The following is a 19,452-nucleotide window of genomic DNA, read 5'->3' as shown; positions in this document are numbered from 1 at the left end:
GAAATACCATTAAGATTGCATGATAAATGGTATTTGGGCATTGCCTTTTATGCATGTGTAACATTTCCCCCCTTATACATGTGTAGAAGGTGGCTGGATAAAATCTCTGCCTAAGACCTTAGAGAATTCTGCCAGTCAAGATAGATAATTTTGCGCTAGATGGACCAATTTTCTGACTTAGGCAGGGCAGGCCTATTCTGTGGTTAAGCATCAGCCTAGCTACACTGATTTAAATATTATCCGTATCCAGGGCTGACTTCATGAGCTGTGGGGCCCAACTGGAAACATTTTTTTTGGGGGGTCTCATGTTCACATCCGAGGTCTGTAGAATCTTAGAGACGTAAATAAAGTTTATTATAGACTTCATTTCTCTATGGTAGACTGAAAAGCAATCACAATGTGTGCTGAAAAAGTACATGTGAGTTAATGGACCACATGGATCTAAGCATATTTTAATGTAAAATTGCATGCACGTAAGCCTACAAGTACCCAAACAAAAATGTGTAATTATGTTTGTAAAGTATTGTTACAAAAGCACTTGTTTTAGTGACTATAAAATGATTTAATAAAAATATTTCTTGTATTTTTGGTTTAGAAAAAGAATTCAAAAAGTAGATTACCTTAGCACGGGGCCCAATTGGGAGCAATTGGTCCAATTGACTTACTGTCCCATCATATGTCATAATGGCCACCGGTGTATCCTGCAGGGCTGGGGCAACCACTGGAGTCTCCTCAGGGTAAGGGAACTACTAGCTAGAAGCAATACCAAAGGCAAAAGAGGCAGGCTGTTTCAAAGCTGTGTTGGCTGGTCTACAGAGCATCTCTCTAACAGCTCTGTCACAGCAGGAAACATGCCACAGAAAGAAAACCTCATGGGGAATTTGGCGTCCTGCAGTGCCCCGTAAAATGACCCAGCCACATACATCAGGGACAAAGTGATGGAAGGCTAGCTCAGTGGAACAGCATAGATCAGTGTTTCTCAATGTTTATCCTCCAAAATGCCGCTTCGCACAGTCCACTTATTCAAATACCGCCGTAATTGGCAATAACATTTTCCCCAGTTACTTCAGGGTTAGGAGGCCAGGTGCGACACAGCCAACACCAGTAAGAGGTTCAGAGTGGATGGGAGGGCTTTTTCAAGCATAGAAAAGCATGCTTTGGAGCTTCCTACTGCTGTTTTGTGGTGTTGCCTTCCTGCTCTTGCTGCCAGGTGGCAGGTGTCCAGGGGTCCTCAGGTACCACCAGACACCACTTGAAGTACCACAGGTGGTACCCGTACCACTGTTTGAGAAACACTGGCGTAGATCCCAACCACCGGAAGGGACAGATTCAAACCCGAGAGTTACTTGCCCACTGGAAAAGGCATAGCAGAACCATAAACAGATATGGGGTGGTATATAGTTTGTGTGGCAGGCAGAGTAGGGGTACTGTAGTGGCCAACCATTTGACTCGCATGTGGCACAGGTTGCCTTTTGCATTAGTTAATTCATCTAGTCACACATACCCCCCATGCTCAGTGCTAGTACATGTAGCTGGTTGTCCCTTCAGCACAGGCATACTGTGTTGCCCTCTCACCTATTGACTACCTCGTTTATTATGACAGCAGAGGGTAAGGGAGGGGAGCAGACTAGGGGCTGAATCCTATGCCACCCTACTGCCGGTGCTGGATATTGCAAATGTGCTGTAAGGCATGTCCATGGCATCTGGAGAGGAGGGGCTACCAGCATTCCTGCAGTGCCAGCTGGCAGTATTTTCAGGGTGGGGGGAGGTGTAGAGTTGATGGAACAAGCTGCGGGAGGGCAGGGCAGGGAGAGGAACTGGCCTGAGAGGTGGGTGGGACCAGCGGAGCTCGGCTTCATTGTATGTTTTCCTCAGTGTTGGGCTGCAAAACCTGACATGGAGGCACTCAGCTCTCACATAGCCAGTGCAGACAAAAGTCCTGGGACTGGTGCTTTTAAACCTCTTCATAAATGACCTGGAGACAGGGTTGAGCAGTGAGGTGACTAAGTTTGCAGGCGACACCAAACTTTTCCGAGTGGTGAAGACCAGAAGTGATTGTGAGGAGCTCTAAAAGGAACTCTCCAAGCTGGCAGAATGGGCAGCAAAATGGCAGATGCTTTTCAATGTAAGTTAAGTGTAAAGTCATGCACATTGGGGCAAAAAATCAAATCTTCACATATAGGCTAATGGGTTCTGAGCTGTCTGTGACAGATCAGGAGAGAGATCTTGGGGTGGTGGTGGACAGGTCAATGAAAGTGTTGACTCAATGTGTGGCAGCAGTGAAGAAGGCCAATTCTATGCTTGGGATTATTAGAAAAGGTATTGAGAACAAAATGGCTAATATTATACTGTCGTTGTACAAATCGATGGTAAGGCCACACCTGGAGTATTGTGTCCAGTTCTGGTCGCCACATCTCAAAAAGGATATAGTGGGAATGGAAAAGGTGCAAAAGAGGGCAACTAAGATGATTACTGGGCTGGGTCATCTTCCTTATGAGGAAAGGCTATGGCATTTGGGCCTCTTCAGCCTAGTAAAGAGATGCCTGAGGGGGAACATGATTGAGACCTACAAAATTATGCATGGGAAGGATAAAGTGGATAGAGAGATGCTCTTTACACTCTCACATAACACCAGAACCAGGGGACATCCATTAAAATTGAGTTTTGGGAGGGTTAGAACAGACAAAAAAAATATTTCTTTACTCAGCTTGTGGTCAGTCTGTGGAACTCCTTGCTGCAGGATGTGGTGACGGCATCTGGCCTTGATGCCTTTAAAAGGGGATTGGACAAGTTTCTGGAGGAAAAATCCATTATGGGGTACAAGCCATGACGCGTATGTGCAACCTCCTGATTTTAGAAATGGGCTTTGTCAGAATACCAGATGCAAGGGAGGGCACCAGGATGCAGGTCTCTTGTTGTCTGGTGTGCTCCCTGGGGCTTTTGGTGGGCTGCTGTGAGATATGGGAAGCTGGACTAGATGGGCCTATGGCCTGATCCAGTGGGGCTGTTCTTATGCTCTTAAGTCCCCTTCCCTCGAGGAGAACTCCAGTGGCCCTGGCAGTGCTGCTGGATTCAGTGGTAGCCATTTTGGCACCACTGCACCCAGTGGATCTGCCAGGGAAAGGATTGTTTCCTCCTTTGAACAAATAAAAAATTAAAGGTTCCACCTGTTTTCTCTGTGCTATGCAAAGGATTTCCCAAGAAAGTTGGGTGGTGCGAAGTGGGAGGGGAAAAGTAGGGCTGCCAATAGCAGTATCTTAAAGCTGTTCTTTAGTGGCAGAACTGAATTTGTTAGTGAGAAGCAGGCATTTGAAGATATTTTTAAAGGCAAGTGAGGTGAAAGTTAATTTGCAGGCAATTTAATTTGTGTATCTTTCAGTTTTGATGTACCAATTTCCAGTAGTCAAATTTGTCTCTTGCACAAACTATTTCATCAAATTTTCTCTCTCCAGTGCTGTTGTGGCTGAAATGCCTTGTGGGCTATCTGCTTTTTATAGCATAGAGGTATGGTTTATAAAGGTGTTTTCCTTGTGGTTTCCTTGTAGCATAATTTCTATTGGCTAGAGCAGGAGGATTTGTTGATGCTGATATTGTTAGGTTTCCGTATTTCGATCTTTTAAAAATTTTATTCTGAAGTCTTTTGGGGATGCCATTCTTTTTTTTCCCCTTTTCACAAGAGCTGTTGTCAAATGAAAATGGGAACATTTCAAATAAAAAGAAATTTAGATTGGTGGTAGTTAGGTTAGTTGCTATTAGCATAACTTAAGAAACCTTTCTAGCTCAATAAAAAAACTTTCAGTTGGTCAGATTCAGTTTATCATCTACTCTAAATTTAGATTATCATAAACAAGTTTCCCTAAGGTTTTGTCGTACGCTGTCCCATATCCACTCTCAAAAGGAAAGGATGTTCATTTTCCACATTCAGCTTTCCATCGGAGTTCAGTTTTGAATAAACCAAAATTTCTGTTAAGATGATCTTGAAAAACTATGGTTTGTTCTAACTGTATTTAGATCAAACAGTGGTTTCAGTTCCTGATTTGTGAGCTAACTGGTCTGGCCCAATACCAAGTTGTAGACAACTTCGGCCAAGTGCCGTTCTGTGTCTCCCAGAGAAATACCAGGTGCTAGCCATGTTTATTTTCCTATAATGCAATAGCTCTATTGCTGCTAGTGATGTTGCTTTCAGTGATGAGTACATTGCATTATGGGAAAATAAAGGCGATAAGCACTAGGAGCATAGAGTGTGTTTGGGACCGTTGCTATGAAGTGCTCACCGTTGCTCACAAGAAGTGGTGAGATGATTACTTCTGCCCTGCTGGTTTCTTCCATCTTTGACATGCTCTGTCCCTTTTTCCTAGTGCTGGGAGTGAACTGGTGGAAGCACCTGGGAAGCTAAGTGAGCAGTGGACATACCTCCTCCTTAAGCACCACTATTAGAGTGGTGCTGAAGGGGCTCTCTGCTCCTGCCCATCACTTGCCTGGAAAGCCTTCTTATTGGACCTCTCTACAGACATACCTCTAGCAAGCTCACCAGGTGACGGTGGACACCAACAGCAACATATATCCTCCTTCAGTGCTCTGTGCCATGTTGGTTTCCTGTATATCATCCTGTGGTGCAAAATCAAAATGGCACTGCCAACTGAAGGAGGATGGGCTCCTGCCCAACCTGGCCCATGCAGCAGATCAGCAGGCGAAAGTTACTATACAGTATTAGGTAGCAGCAGCAGCAGCAGACGTTCTTCCCTGGGACAGGCCATGCTTCTCTGAAACAAACCATGCTTCAGACAAACCACATTTCCCAAGTTTGGGGAAATGGGGAACCAGGAAATAGTGGTCAGTTCAAATAGTGGTCAGTAGGGAAACAGTGGTAAATTCAAAACTGAAGGTTTAATCTTTCCGTCTTCTCCCCACGCTTGTGAGGGAGTGAGCACTGAAACCTGAGTCTCACCACAGCTCATTCTCGTAACAACAAAGCATGGTGTTCGTTTGATATAGTTCTGACTACTTCCGTGGTTTACAAATTAGAGGGGAAAAATTTCTGTGTCTGAAGAGGGCTTTCTCAATTTCTTTTAAAAATGGTGCAAACCCCCCCCCCCCACACACACAAAGAAAAGAACTGCACCATCCCAGCAGCTTCAGCTTTTCATTTGTAGCCCTTTCCAGGGCCCCCCTCTTCATCTTTCTGGGTTGCTTTGGAGGCGAGGATTCTCAGAGGAAGTGAGAGAGGCTGCAGCTGCAAGGATTGTGTTGCTTTTAAAGGCCTAAAAAAGCCCCACAGACACTGAGGTACTTCATGAAATCCAGTTAAAGGATGGAAGACCCAGGCCTCAAAATAGGGAAATAAATGCACATCAATCACCTTCTCTGTTTGAGAATTTTAATGAGGAGTGATAAAAATAACATGCAAAAACAGTAGTAATCGGTGTGGCTTGTTGATAGGATCAGTGCTTTTTCTTGTTAGCAAACGTAATCGGTTGTACAAAGGTATGTTTAAATAGAGCTCTAATTCTGGTATTAATTAATGTACTTAGCTGTACTTTTATAGTGGGCGTAGAGAGACTTGGAAAACTGTCGTGTCCCTGAAGCTACAGCCACAGTGCTCTTTAGTCTTTAGTCAATCTGTGCTGACTGTTTTTGCCTGCTATCATAGACTGAGAGCACAGGCCCTTGCCTGAGAGGGTTGAAAACATGCCGTAAAGCATGTTTGCGCCTCCTCTGACATCTGCTAGGCCAGCGCACGGATGGACGTGCAATGGCCCGTGGAGGCTGAATCCAGCCTCCAAGTTGACAGAGACAGGTAAGCCCAAGCCAGCTGATCTTGGCTGGTGCAAGGGTCAGGAGGGAAGGAGGTGTTTCAGGGCCGGAGTAGGCGGGTGGGGGCCAGCATCTGGCAGTTTTGCCGGATCCTGTCCTTGTCGGTTCGGCAGTCTCTACCTGCTCAGGTGTATGCACCTTCTTTAGGTGGCGAAGATCCAAGTAGCTCCATTGGGGCTGCTGCAGCTCTACCTGGGGTAAGGGCAATTACTTCCCCTTGCATTGGGTCGCTCCACAGCCAGCCTGAAACTTGCCTTGTATACAGTGCAGACCAGATGGCCTACCTTTTCCAGTGCAAGTTAGGATTGTACTGTAAATTAGTCATGTGAGAACTACTAAATGCCTGCAGACTTCCGCACGTCTTCGATTTTAGTACTCAGTTGCGTCTGCTTCTTTTCCATCCTTTGTACAGCATAATCAGTGTCAAAAGACTTTGATTGCCCCTGCACTGCTTCTGCAGAGATTCTGGGAGAGGCCTCAGAAGGTAAGGGGACAGACCAAGAGGGTTGAGAGAGGGAGATGATTCCGAAGTGCTGGGGGAACTCAATTACCATGCAGGCTGCCCTTTCAGCAGTGTAACTTCTGCCAAAGTGTCACTTCAGACAACCTCTCAGCTGCTGAGCTGTGTAGTAATGCTGTGGCAGAAACGGCACTGCTGAAAGGGTAGCCCGCATGATATTTGGGCTCTCTCATATCCTGAAAATATGATAGAGTTGCACCTTTTCTCTTCTGTCATTTGCATCTAATGAATTTTTTTGTGAGAAAAAGGACTTCTTTCTGTTTTATGAATTTCTGCTTAATGATGTCACTTGCAGCGCTCAGTTGGCACCATGAATGCTGTTTGGCCCACTATATGAAATGACTTAAGACATGACTCATTAAGTATAGTGCATGCATGGGTAGGAAATAGCTCAAAATGTTTGTCTTCAGCTTCGTAATAAAGCAAATAAGCTTATCTTCCGTGAGAAAATGAACATGAAAAGGAGAGTTATGATCAAATCACATCTGATTTTCGAGGGTCATTTAAAACAATATCACCACTACAATAAGTTCTCGTGTGTGTGTATGACATAAGTTAAAAAGAAAACAAATCAATTGGAATTGATGCTATGCTATCTACAATCAGGATAGCTGTAAAATGCAAAATGATTTCCTCTAAAAAGGGAAGTCTTGGCCACACTAAGACAATAAAATGCAAACTGACAAAGAGGACGAGTCAAGATAGAATTTAAATCAAAAATGGTAGAAGCTATACTAGGTCCTATGCATTTGCTTGCCTGGAAGTGGCTCTTGGGTAGGAAAAAAAAAAGGAAAATGGTTTTAAATTGATCAGAAGCAACACCAATTTGTTGATAAATCTGTAAGAACACCAAAGATAGAAAGGGACATGACAGATGAATGAAATTCTTTGCTTGATATTAAGGAAAGAAGAAGTTGCAATTGGTCTCCTGACTTGGGCAGTTCATTTTGAAGAACTCTTGTCAAATATATTTGAGAAAGGAGTTTTGGAACCAATTGACAGATTAAGAAGCATACACGCAGTGTTCTTGGGTAGAGAACTTTGACCTTTGCAGTGAGAAGTTGTGTGGGAATGAGAAAATAAGTGCTTCCAATCATATGTTGCAAACGCTATCCAAAATAAACTTTTTTCTGTGGGCGAATACTTAGTTGGAAGCTGATGTTTAATGTGTGGGACTTCTGTGCCATGATCTTTGAGAAAGGAAAACTTAATGAACCCAGCACTGAAATGTGTAATGGGGCAGAACTTGATCTTTGCTAAATAATGGACATTTAGCAATGGAGAAACTAGCAGCTCTTATCTTTTACTCCTCCTCATCCTAATCAGTGTGTCTATGTTTTCCTAATGGGAGAGTCAAGATGGACAAATGATGATATGTTTTGACAAAAGTCTATTTTTAGTCGCACTAGTGAGATATAAAAATGCTTCTTTTAGAATGCAACACTTCCAACTTATGAAGACTTGCTAGCTCTTTTATGATCTTATTGGGAAGAAGTTTAATATGCTTTTATACTCATATCTTTAAAACACTGATGACAAATAAGACCTGGGCACTTGGATGGATCTACCCAGGCAGCAAAGTGAGGTGGCAGAATCCTGAAGTTTGCAGGTGTTTGTAAAGACACCATTTTCCAGTGTTCCCGCACACTTCTCTGCATGTTGGAAATGAATTTCTAGCCTAGTCCTCTCTCTGCTGTGTTATTTTTCTGCTTGCAATGTGTTTTTTTGGTGAATATTTTCAAAAATGACCCTGCTTTCCCCGAGTTCGGTCTACCACCTGAGTCCCCAATCCTACCCAATTTTCCAACTGCGGTGCAACTGTGCTACTGGGGCATGCACTACATCTTGTGGTGGGGCAGCAGTCACAGAGGCCTCCTTGATGTATGGGAACCTTGTATGTTTGTTCCCTTACCTTGGGGCTGCATTGCAGCTGCACTGGTGCTGGAAAATTGGATAGGATTGAGCCCTGAGTCTGCTACTACTTCATTCTGCTGTTTGTGTAAATCCAGTCTTTGTTTCATTGTAGAACAAATTCCACTAATGAATCTTGCTGAACTTCCAAACTAGGATTGCAAATCCTGTTACATTAGGAAGCTCTAATTAAAGTCAAAGTACCATGGGCTCTGTCTGGACCATTTTTGTATCTGCTTCTGTACCTCATATTCCCTAGTCACATTTTGAGAGGTGTAGTGTTGAAACAGGCCTTGAAATGTTAGTATAATTGTCAGAGCCTGGATTGTAAGTTGTTCAGGATCTGGTGTGGAATGGAAGTAAATATTTAGAACATGTGAGCTGCACTGTTAAAAATCACTGCATAACTTTGAAAGTCTGTTCTTGTTCTAAAACTTACTGGAAACTTTGGATTTTATAAGAATGTTGGTCTTATTATAAAGATCAATTTTATTCAGAGATTCAAATAAAGAATACATTTTTTCTCCCATGTCCATCTCCTATCTTGGGGCATGAGGCACCAACATTTAACTGCCGCTACTTTGCTTTGGGCATTTATAGTGCCACACTGCTACTTTGTCAAAACTTACCACTTTCTCTAATACTTTTTAGACATAAATAAGAATGTGTATTCTTAGATAATAGAAATTGCAAATCTGAATGTACTTTTAAAAAATAATGGCAAGCGAAGGCATGCTTTAGAGGTGCTGCTCCCCATTGCTTAGTTTAGTGCACATTGGTGTTCTTGCACAATGGGATTTACTTGATTAACAAGCAGATAAGACTGTTGACAGTTTCCCTTCTGATGGGTGATGCCATTTTCAACTTTTGATGGAGGAACTGGAAGTTATCCAAAGGAGTTCCTGCTGTGACTGCTTCAACCCTAGTCTGTCCAGTTCACGTTCTGGTCTTTACTACTCCATTTTCCTTTAAGCTCCTTCTCTCTTTGCACCATTTTGGATTTATGCTGTGAGCATTGTGTGTGCCCGCATAAGCCTTCTGATGAATTGAGTCTGATACTTTTTATAAGCAAGGGATGATCAAACTGCATGTTATATGAGTCATCTGGTCCACCTCTGTTCTGTAACCCTTGGGTAGTAATCTGTGCTCTGAATTGTGATAAGTATGTAACAGCAACTGGCGGATTAAAAATCAGTGGGAGTAAATAGGAATTGGGTGGGTGAAGCTTGAGATGAAACTTGGATGGTAGTTAATGTTGGGATTCACAAGCCACCATGGCTAGTGTGTGAGTTGCATGAGCTATCTGACCTAATGTTCTTCCTTTGGCAGTTTATTAGAGAAGATATGAAATATAAAGATGCTTCCAATAAACACAGCCACCTACACAGAGAAGACAAACACATCACTATTGAAGATTTGTGGAAACGCTGGAAAACATCTGAAGGTAAGCCACTGGAAATCGTATTAATTCCATATGGCATGCTTTACTGGTCTCATGAGTGACCTAGTCTCATCACTTTAGAGAGTTTGTTTTTGGACAGAGCAAACCAGACTGAATCATATTTATTGAGAGCCATGAGAAACAGTGAATTTTCTGGTGATAGGGCGCTTGTTTTGGGCAGTTTATAACAGCTCAATATTGTAGGCAATTTGGGGTAGAGCCAGAAGGATGTTGCAGCAATATCTGATTGGAAAGGCAAGACTGCACTAATAAGGATCTGAGTTCATCTGTTGAATCCCCTTCCCCTCCAAAAAACCTGCTTACTTCAGATTGTCCAGAGTACTTTTCAGTAATCCTTTTTTTCAGTAATCCTTACAACAGCCCTTTAAGGTAGACCAGTATTATCCCAATATTGCAGATGAAGGGCTAGGGCTGAGAGAGAGTGGCTTACTTTAAGGCCTTCTCATCAGTTCATGGCTGACACAAAATTTCAGCTTGCGGTTCACAGCTCACGATATACAAACTGTCACCAGCAATTGCTGCTCTTAAACTTGGGGTAAGTGGTCAAGACTTCAGTTTTCTGTGTGAATGTGTGGAGAAAATGTGCATAGAGGAAGAGTCTGCAGTGCAACTTGTAATTTGTCCTTGTTAGAAGTTCAGCTTCCTATTCTCTTTAATGAAGAATATTGTTAAAGGACATAAGTGTTTTAGTGCAGTGGTTCCCAAATTGTGAGTCATGACCTAATTTTTGGTTGATCACCAAAGGGTGGTGGAAAGTAATTTCCTCAAGCCCTGAGATTATTCAGAAATCTGATACTGTAGCTGCTGATTACCCTGCAAGGAGCTGAGCTCCTGCAGTTTGCAAGCATTTGTAAATATTTGAGAAAAACCTTTGAGCATCTTTTTTCTGATTAGTATTACTTTATAAATAAACAAAATATTTCTGGATCTTTTTTAAAAGTCTATTAAACCTAGGTGGGTCTTGATAGAGTGTTTTGAAAAAGTGGATCCTGGTGGTAAAAAGTTTGGGATCCCCACTCCTTTCAATCTTCCTAGAAATTTCCTAGGAAGAAATTCTAGTGGACACACTTCCTAGTGTGTTCAATCTTCCTAGAAATTTTCTTAGCTTAGTTGTACCCCAGCAGTTTCAATATTGAAAGTGTCCCTGGTAATAAGTGGAACTTATTTTGTTGTGACAAATAACATTTGTTATTTGTAACAAATGTTACATTTGTTATTTGTAACATTTTGTTGTGAGATTGCAGTTGTGAATATAAACTTCTATTTGGATGCAGAGAAGATTTCCCTGAACTGAATCAGGCTTTTCAACTCTTCCTCATGTTACTTTGTTTGTTCATTTCCAAATACAGTGGGACCTCGTTACCTGCATATTCGCTTATCTGCAGGTCCTGAACCTGTGGGATTGGCCTGACACAGACCCTGTGGAGGGTTACAGGGGCTCAGACCCATGGATTTCATTATCTGTGGGTTTTGGCATCTGCAGGGGTTCCGAGAACGGAACCTCCATGGATAATGTGGGGCATCTGCATACTTTCACATAATGCAGAAAATGAGGACTCTAAAATCAGAGAGAAGCTAGAAGAATTGAAGGTTTTGTGATGTAAAGTTCTTGCCCTCATGTTGTTGCAGGAGCAATTACTCAATTATGCTTCTGCAACATATGAAAGTATCCCTCCCCCCCCCCGTATCAGTTCTAATGAAATTTTTGTAATTCATCTGTATTGGGCAGCAAGAACAAAGACATTCTTTCCAGTTTTTCCAAGTTATCCAAACTTCTTTAGTCAGATGGTGGTGCTGTGGAAATGTCATCCTTCTGAGGAGGATAAAGAAAAATCAGAGCCTAGTGTTGGCGTGTTGCCGAAATATCCATTATTATAGCATAAATGCACAAGTCTTGTATTGTGCTTCAATGCATATCATGCGTAGTGCATCTCTGATTGCCTCATTGCAAGCAAACCGTTTTTATTATTTAGAATTTAATTTAATTTGCTTTTGGGATCTTGTTACACAGAGCTACATGAGCATTCCAAAGTCATTTGCAACCAGATGGACGTAATTAACCTCTAGTTTAACTTTCAGGTATTAACTTGCAACCTGGGGCTGTAAACAAGTTCCCTTGGGGTACAAAAAGCATGTCAGCCTTTTGTTATGGATATCATTACACAACTGAATTTGCATAAATTCAATATCACCCTTGCAAAACAGGTTAGCATTTTGCTTTGGGCCTTGCAGAAATAAGACTGCAGAAAAGAGAACATAATTTTGAAATATGTTTGCCCTGTAAATGTATATTCGTCCTCCATGGTGACATTAACGTGGGTTTTTTTTAGTCTAATTAAAATTGTGACTTGAATTTTGTTTTTCCAGTCATTTGGTTAACTTACATGTAAATCAGTTATTGGCAAGGGATAAAATGGATTTAAAATGGTAGTGTAAAGGATGGTGTCAGTAGCAGTAACTTCCTTGAGCTTTCTTAAAAGGAATTTGTGTGAGAGTCACAGGCCATAAATAGTACTGATCATGCCTGATTAAGCACTAAGTAAGCCCTACCCCAGAAATATTGCATCATGATGAGGCTGTTATTTAATTAGCTTATGTCAAAGCAGTAACTTAAGATTTTTCATTTTGCTATTAAACATTAAAACTGTTCTGTGTTGGATCACTTGTAACTTGGGTTACAAGAATATAGCAATATCCCAAGCAGAATAAGAAGAAAAGAGATTATTAGAGGAATAAGCCAGTCATCCGGATATCATCCCATAATTAGAATGTATTTATGTAATATATTGGCATCTCACCCTTTCTCCAAGAAGCTGCAGTTAGCAGTACAATTCTTAAGTCGAGACTGAGAGAGTGGGCAAGTCTTTCATACAATGAACTTCAAAGCTGATTAAGAAATTTAGATTGTAACTTTTTAAATCTCAATTATCTCTATTTTATCTCTGTTAATCAATGTCCCTCTCCCCACTTTTAAAATAAAAAAAAGTATCTCTGAATGCCAGATGCAAGGGAGTGGCAATAGGATGCTGGTATCTTTTGTCTTCAATGCTCCTTGATGCATTTGGTGCGTGACTGTGGACTACAGTAAGCTGGACTAGATGGGCCCTTGACCTGTTCCAGGAGGTCTTATGCATGTTTTGTTATGTTCCAAACACGAAAACACAAGTGCTGTTATGCTTCTGTTTGTCCATGATTATGTGTATCCTCACTCTCTTTTTTGTTCTTCCGTAATCAACAATAAAAAGAAGGTAAGGTACTGAGACTACAATCCCTGTACACACTTATCCGGGGGAACCATGAGTTCCCATGGAACTCAATATGACTTACTTCTGAGTAAACATTGGATTGCATAGGTTTGTACTGAAAATGTCTTTGCTGAAAGAGTTGATCCTGCCTGTTCTTGTATGTCTTTATGCAAATACGTAGAGCCCGGTATATAAGTATTGTGTGTTTTGTAGAAATGAGTTGGTGTTTATCTTGTTGCTGATGGACAGCCCAATCCTGAGCTGCCTGGGGCGCCAAAAATGGCTGCTACCACATCCTGCATGCTTTGAGCAGCCAAGGGTGGCACCTCAGGAGACGGGGACTTTCATCCCCTTCCCCCGGGTAAAGAGAGTAGCCCCACAATGGGGTTACTTGATTCACCACCAACAAAAAAGTTGGTGGTGAATCCAGTGCCTCCGTGTCGGTCGGTGAGCCCAACATGGAAGCTTTGGATCCAGTGGAGTGTCGCTCCACCGGTTCCACCTCCTTCCCTCCCCCCAGCATGCCTCTTCCTGCCTCCCTGGAACGCTTCCTCCCCGCCTCCCCCCTGCCCCCGCTTACCTCTTTGCTGCTCAGTGGTCCGTACAACCGCTGAGCAGCGGAGGTTGGGTGCCCATCCGGCAGTAGCCTGGCGCCTGTCAGCGCTGGGCTATCACCAGTGCTCGCTTGGCATTGGGGCCTGCAGATGTGCCTTATGGCACGTTTGCCACAGTGTGTGCCGCCGGTGAGCTGGTTCACCGAGTCCAGAATTGGACTCTTAATGCATAATTCATGTTGGCAACCTTCAGTCTCAAGAGACTATAGTATCGCGCTCTGAATGGTGGTTCTGGAACAGCGTGTGGTGTGGCTGAAAAGGCCGATTCAGGAGTGATAATCCCTTCCACACTGGGAGCAAGTGCAGTCTGTCCCTGGTCTGTCTCCCTGGCTATGGACCTTCCTTCTTTGCCTCTTTGCCTCAGTCTGTTGGCCAAGTGTCTCTTCAAACTGGGAAAGGCCATGCTGCATAGCCTGCCTCCAAGCGGGCCGTTCAGAGGCCAGGGTTTCCCACCTGTTGAGGTCCACTCCTAAGGCCTTCAGATCCCTCTTGCAGATGTCCTTGTATCGCAGCTGTGGTCTACCTGTAGGGCGCTTTCCTTGCACGAGTTCTCCATAGAGGTGATCCTTTGGGATCCGGCCATCATCCATTCTCACGTCATGACTGAGCCAACACAGGTGTCTCTGTTTCAGCAGTGCATACATGCTAGGGATTCCAGCTCGTTCCAGAACTGTGTTGTTTGGAACTTTGTCCTGCCAGGTGATACTGAGGATGCGCCGGAGGCAGTGCATGTGGAAAGCGCTGCATAATTACCAGTTTGTATTTCTGTGTATGTAACATATTGCAACACAGTACTCAATTATACCTGTGTTGTAGTGGGAGCAAGCTCCTAAAATTTCCTTAAGTGGAACAAATTGGGTCCCTTCGGGGAGAAAGGCAGCATAGAAATGCAGTAAATAAAATCCAAGAGCTTGTTCTAAGAGTGACTGAGTTGAGCCATACAAACCTATAGGATGCTACAGGTACCAAGGCTGTTCCCATAACTGATGAGTCAACTTGCATAAATTTGGAGTTGGCATCTTGTGCAGTAACTTACCCAGTTAAGCTACTTATGTCATACTGGGAAAATTTAATGAACTGTTGTATGAGAGAGAGATGTGTAAACTCAGCCCAGACAGAACAAGGCAGTATGTCCTGTGACCTAATTGACCCTCAATGTCTGGCCTTTTCATGTGAAAATCAGTACTGGTATTAGTAGGATGTGTTGGTACTAATCTCCATTAATCGTCCCTCTTTGGTTTGGTGAGTGATCTCAGATGTTTCATCTTGGTCATTGTACTGATACTTTTCCTTAACAATGCCAAGTTGGTTTATGCAGCACTTTCTAGGAAGACACAGCTCATTCTTTCCTATGCTGGAGCTAAAGCTCCTTTTCTGTTATAAGAAGAATTCTCAGTTTCCCCCTTTTGTGAGCTACCTCTTGTCTCATTTTGATACCCCAGAAAAGTTTTATGTACATATGAAGCTGCAGCGTACTGTCTCGGAACACTGGTACATGGGAGAGATGTTGCAAATAAGATTACATGCCCCATCAGACATCTTTTTTAGTTCTGCTACTTTGAAGTGTATTAACTGGAGATGTGAGAGAGCTGGGGCATTCTGCATTCAAACATGTGTTCATGTGTCTCTTCATATTGGGCATTATTTTTAACATTAAGAAAAATGAACCTTATCACAAGTCTATGGGAAAAAAATCCATTAACAGGAATTATGCAGAGAGCATGACTGGGCTAATGGTATGGAAACAGATCAAGCGCGGCAAGATGAAGGGGAATGTATGACCATCTTTCAAAGAACATTTCTGGTAGACTAGTTAGGTCACATCTGGCATTGCAAAACAGATACTGTTAACAGCAACTGGGAATAAACTGCATGCCACCAAGATATGTTATGGGTGCATTGCACATTCTTTATTATTGGCAGCCTTGTGTTTTAAATAGCCAGACTGTATAAATGAATGCAAGCCAGGCACTGCTGAGGATGCATTATGTAACAGAAAATTCCATTTCATACAAAACCAATTCAGTTCCTAGCGCTCAGAAAAGAGAGTCCTTACTTGTAATGTTAATTTAGTGACTTTTTAAAAATACCATGAGTTTTATGGTAAAGTTGTATACTATCACTGTGGTCTCCATTGCTTAAACCTTGGCATCAATTGGAGCACAGATGGACAACTTCTTTGAAATGGAACTTCCTGGGGGCCTTCTGTTGAAAGGAGAACCTGGCAAAGCAAATTTTAAGTTTCTTTTACATTACTGCTGGTTGTAAATCGCTAACTGATTCACAGCCCAATCCTAGGCTCGCACCACCAGTGGTTGCAAATGTGCCATACACGTTTGCAGCCCTTAATGCCAGCCCAGTGCCAGAGGTAGCTCAGCACCAGCTGTTGCTGGGCTACTGCCAGTGATTGCAGGTGCTCAGCTGTTTGGGGGTTGTATGGACTGTGGGGCAGCGGAGGCGTGGATGGGGGCTTGGGGGGGAGTTGGGAAGGAGGTGTTCCACGGGAGGGCAGGGAGGAGGTGTGCTGGGGGGAGGGAGTGGGGCAAGAAGGAGGCAGGACCGGCAAACCTGTCCTCTGCTGCATCCAGAGCCTCTGTATCGGGCCACAGGCTCAACATGGAGGCTCTGTGCGGCAGCCCAATGGCTGCCACAGAATCAAATTCTGGAGCTACTTCCCTTACAGTTTTGGCGCAGCAGCAGTCCCAGCATAATGGGCAGTTCAGGTTTGGGCTGTCATAGAGTACAGCTGACAAAGGTGATTTTTTTCTCTGCATGCAACTGTTGAGTTCAAAGAAAGATGTTGATCCTACTGAGTTGGAGTCCTGCAACCATCTTTCTCTGATCTTGTGTTTCATGGTTAATCTCAGATTTATCTTCCAAGCAGAAGTGTTCCTTGAGTTGTGAACCTCTGCTGCAACCTACGGATGGAGAAATGCACAGTGATTTGAGCTGCTGAAAGAGAAACCGATGCTAAAGGACATCCAATAGTACAACTTTGGGGTGTTTTTCAAAAATGTATTTTATGAAGAGAAGAAAAGGGGGGTTTGGATGAAAAATAGAGTGGGAGAGATGCTCATGTGCTATGGAACTGAGATAGTTTACCTGGGTGAAAAGGTTTTCAAGAATACAGTTTCTAGGACAAGAGAGAACCTGAGGATATGCTCAGTGAAACTTTGGGGGAGAGAAATGGGTGCAAACTGGGGACTAGCTGTGATTTACTAAGATAGATTTGATACTCTAGGGCAAGGGTCTCCAAACCCTGGCCCAGGGGCCAGATGCGACCCGCAGCAAACCTCTTTCCGGCCCGCGGCCAACCTTTTGTCGCCTGAAAGCCTCTTTCCCACTGAACTGAGCATGACCAGAACTGTGCTCTCATTGTGCCTGGAGGGTGTTCTGAGGGCCAGAGAGGTTTAATGAATGAGACCATTCATTCATATATTCACTCATCTAAGTTCCATCTCTAATTAATTTATTTAAATTTTATATTAAAATTTTTTTTTCTGGCCCTCTACACCATGCCAGATATTTGATGTGACCCTCTGGCCAAAAAGTTTGGAGACCCTGCTCTAGGGAAGTGAGAACACATTCTGGCCATATGCAAGAGACCACAGGGAGATGAGATCAATGAACAAGACTACCTCTGTCTTTAATCTCCTGAATCAGATTCTTGAAGCACCGGAGGACCCTGAGATGGGGAAAGTTGTCTTGAGGCGAGGAGGACCAAGTACCTGAAAACTACCCAGTTGTATGCTGATAGTAAGCCCAAATGTATGCTCTGCATATTTGAGTAGAGTGAGATGGCTTACTGAGGAAGTGAGGGAAATGATGTTTACAAGGCGAAAGGGGGGAACAAGTGGGGTTGGTGGGTGAGTGCAGCGGTACACATATGTGTATGGGTGCAGTGGAACACACACTATTGCCACACAATGTATGAATCAAACTTTATGTACGGCAGTGATATATATGGACTTGGAACTTGCTGAAAGCCTAGGAAATAAGGGCCCAAAGTAGAAGACGAAACTGATGAAAGGGGAGTTGAACAAGTGAGTTTTGGGGGCAGAGGGGCTGTAGATTGGGGTGAGTAGTATAGCTAGTGTGGCCGGGAGGCTGCACTACTTGTGACTTCCATAGACCTAGTCCTCTTCCTACAAATGTTTAGTATGTACCCTGTACCCTGCCCCAGTTGATGGTCTGTGTTTGGGGCTTTTTTCTTGTGAAACGTAGTCCCTGTTTAGTGAGGTATTAATTTTTCATGCAACGTCCTTCATTTTTTGGGCAAACATCTTGGAATACCTTATTTGGAGATTGCCCTGCTGTTTTTCCATCACAGCACAAGCTTATCTGTGCCACAGTCTCTACCAAGAGGCACATTGTTCTTTTCTACTTTTGAATAACTAAACCCGCTTCACTGATTTCTCTGAGCTGACCAGCTACGTTTGCTGCAGCCACATTATGACTACAGACCTCTTCAAAAATAACTGAAGTAAAATTAAGGTATATGTTTATCTCTGTGTGTCACAAATGCAGATACGTCAAAAGTAATCAGCAGTGTTGAGTAATTACAGAAAAATTTGCAACCATTTTCACATCTTGATTTGCAGTAGAGTTTAACAAAAAAAGACAGGGAGGACTTGTTGCTGAAGCTCTTTCCAGCTCTGAAACAACCCACTTTCAGTGACTTTTGGGGAAGCTATGAACAGGGTGAAAATGTTCACACGTTCGGAGTGAGGGTAGGAAGCATTGTCTCTGTGGTATTGCTTTGTGTCATCATATTGATTTCAGCAGGTGGTCTTCATCCCCTCAGAAATTGGAACGCATCTCATACCGCAACCTGCAATATGAATCCCATATTCAGGAGCCCATACACTCACCACCCCTCCCTTCTCTTTTATGTGAGCTACCTTGCCATTGTTCCTGTTATGATGCTTCTGGTCTTCCTCTCCAGTCAGCATGCGTGCAAGACTAGTGGACTCGACTTGTGTTTACTCATTATGTGCCTGCCACGGCACAGTGTGGGCTGTATATTGCTAAATGGGTAAGAGGCACTTTTTCAAGTGGGTGCTCCTCTTTTATGTAGCGGGGGAGAGTAACTGGTCCTTCTCACCTTAGCAGTGTCTTCTCTAGTGGCTGTCTGCTGGTGTTCTTTTGCATCTTTCAGGTTGAGAACCCTTTTTGGGACATGGAGCCAGTAATAATTTGATTTTCTCTGTAAATCGCTTTGTGAACTTTCCATTGAAAAGTGGTATATAAATACAGTTAATAATATATTGATGTATTGGTTGACTGGCTATCTAGCCAGTGCCAAATGAGCTGCTGTATTCCTCTCATTTCTCTGTGTGGTGTTAACCAATCAGGGTGTGCTGCTGCTGTGTCTGTGCCTCTTTCCTTCCTTGCCTTCTGGAGAGAGGGGGGACAGAGAGTGGTATAGTAATAGCATACCCTCAATTTTGAATGTTGGAGCAAGGTAAAGAAGAAGCAGATTTAGGCAGAGCAGAGAGAATGCTTTGGCAGTGAAGGGCAGATGGAGAGGTGGGTGGGAGCCCACTTGAAGACAAGGGGACCTGGCCAAAGCAAAGCCACTAAAGCCAACATCTTCAGGATTTACCTTGCTTGGGATCCTTAGCCCTGACTGTTGTGTAAAGCAAAATAAGAGGTTGCAGCACTGCCGTGAGCTGCCTGAGTTCAGATCACAATTCACTTCTGAATCTTATTGCCCAGGATCCCTGATTGGCTGCAATCATATCCCTTGAAAGGAAGTGCCATTTAAAAACAGAACAGAGTTTATAGTTTGCTGTGAGTATCCAAGCTTTTTCCACTGGAAGGAGCTATGTGTACTTAGCTTTATCCAATAAGTGTTGTTGTGAGGCAGTAGTAATGACCTGTACT

At 43.2% G+C, this 19,452-nt stretch overlaps 1 protein-coding gene across 1 annotated transcript in view; it reads left to right on the top strand.

Moving 5' to 3' along the window:
* The window catches only part of STIM2 (stromal interaction molecule 2), a 79,935-nt gene that overhangs the window by 38,074 nt on the left and 22,409 nt on the right, over nucleotides 1-19,452 (top strand). The window contains exon 3 of the mRNA XM_066631816.1: nucleotides 9,575-9,689. Coding sequence (XP_066487913.1) covers nucleotides 9,575-9,689 — 115 coding nt within the window. The remainder of the gene's footprint in view (nucleotides 1-9,574; nucleotides 9,690-19,452) is intronic.

The sequence above is a fragment of the Tiliqua scincoides genome, chromosome 6 (assembly GCF_035046505.1).
Source record: "Tiliqua scincoides isolate rTilSci1 chromosome 6, rTilSci1.hap2, whole genome shotgun sequence".
Lineage (NCBI taxonomy): Eukaryota > Metazoa > Chordata > Lepidosauria > Squamata > Scincidae > Tiliqua > Tiliqua scincoides.
This window is presented reverse-complemented; position numbering and strand designations above follow the sequence as displayed.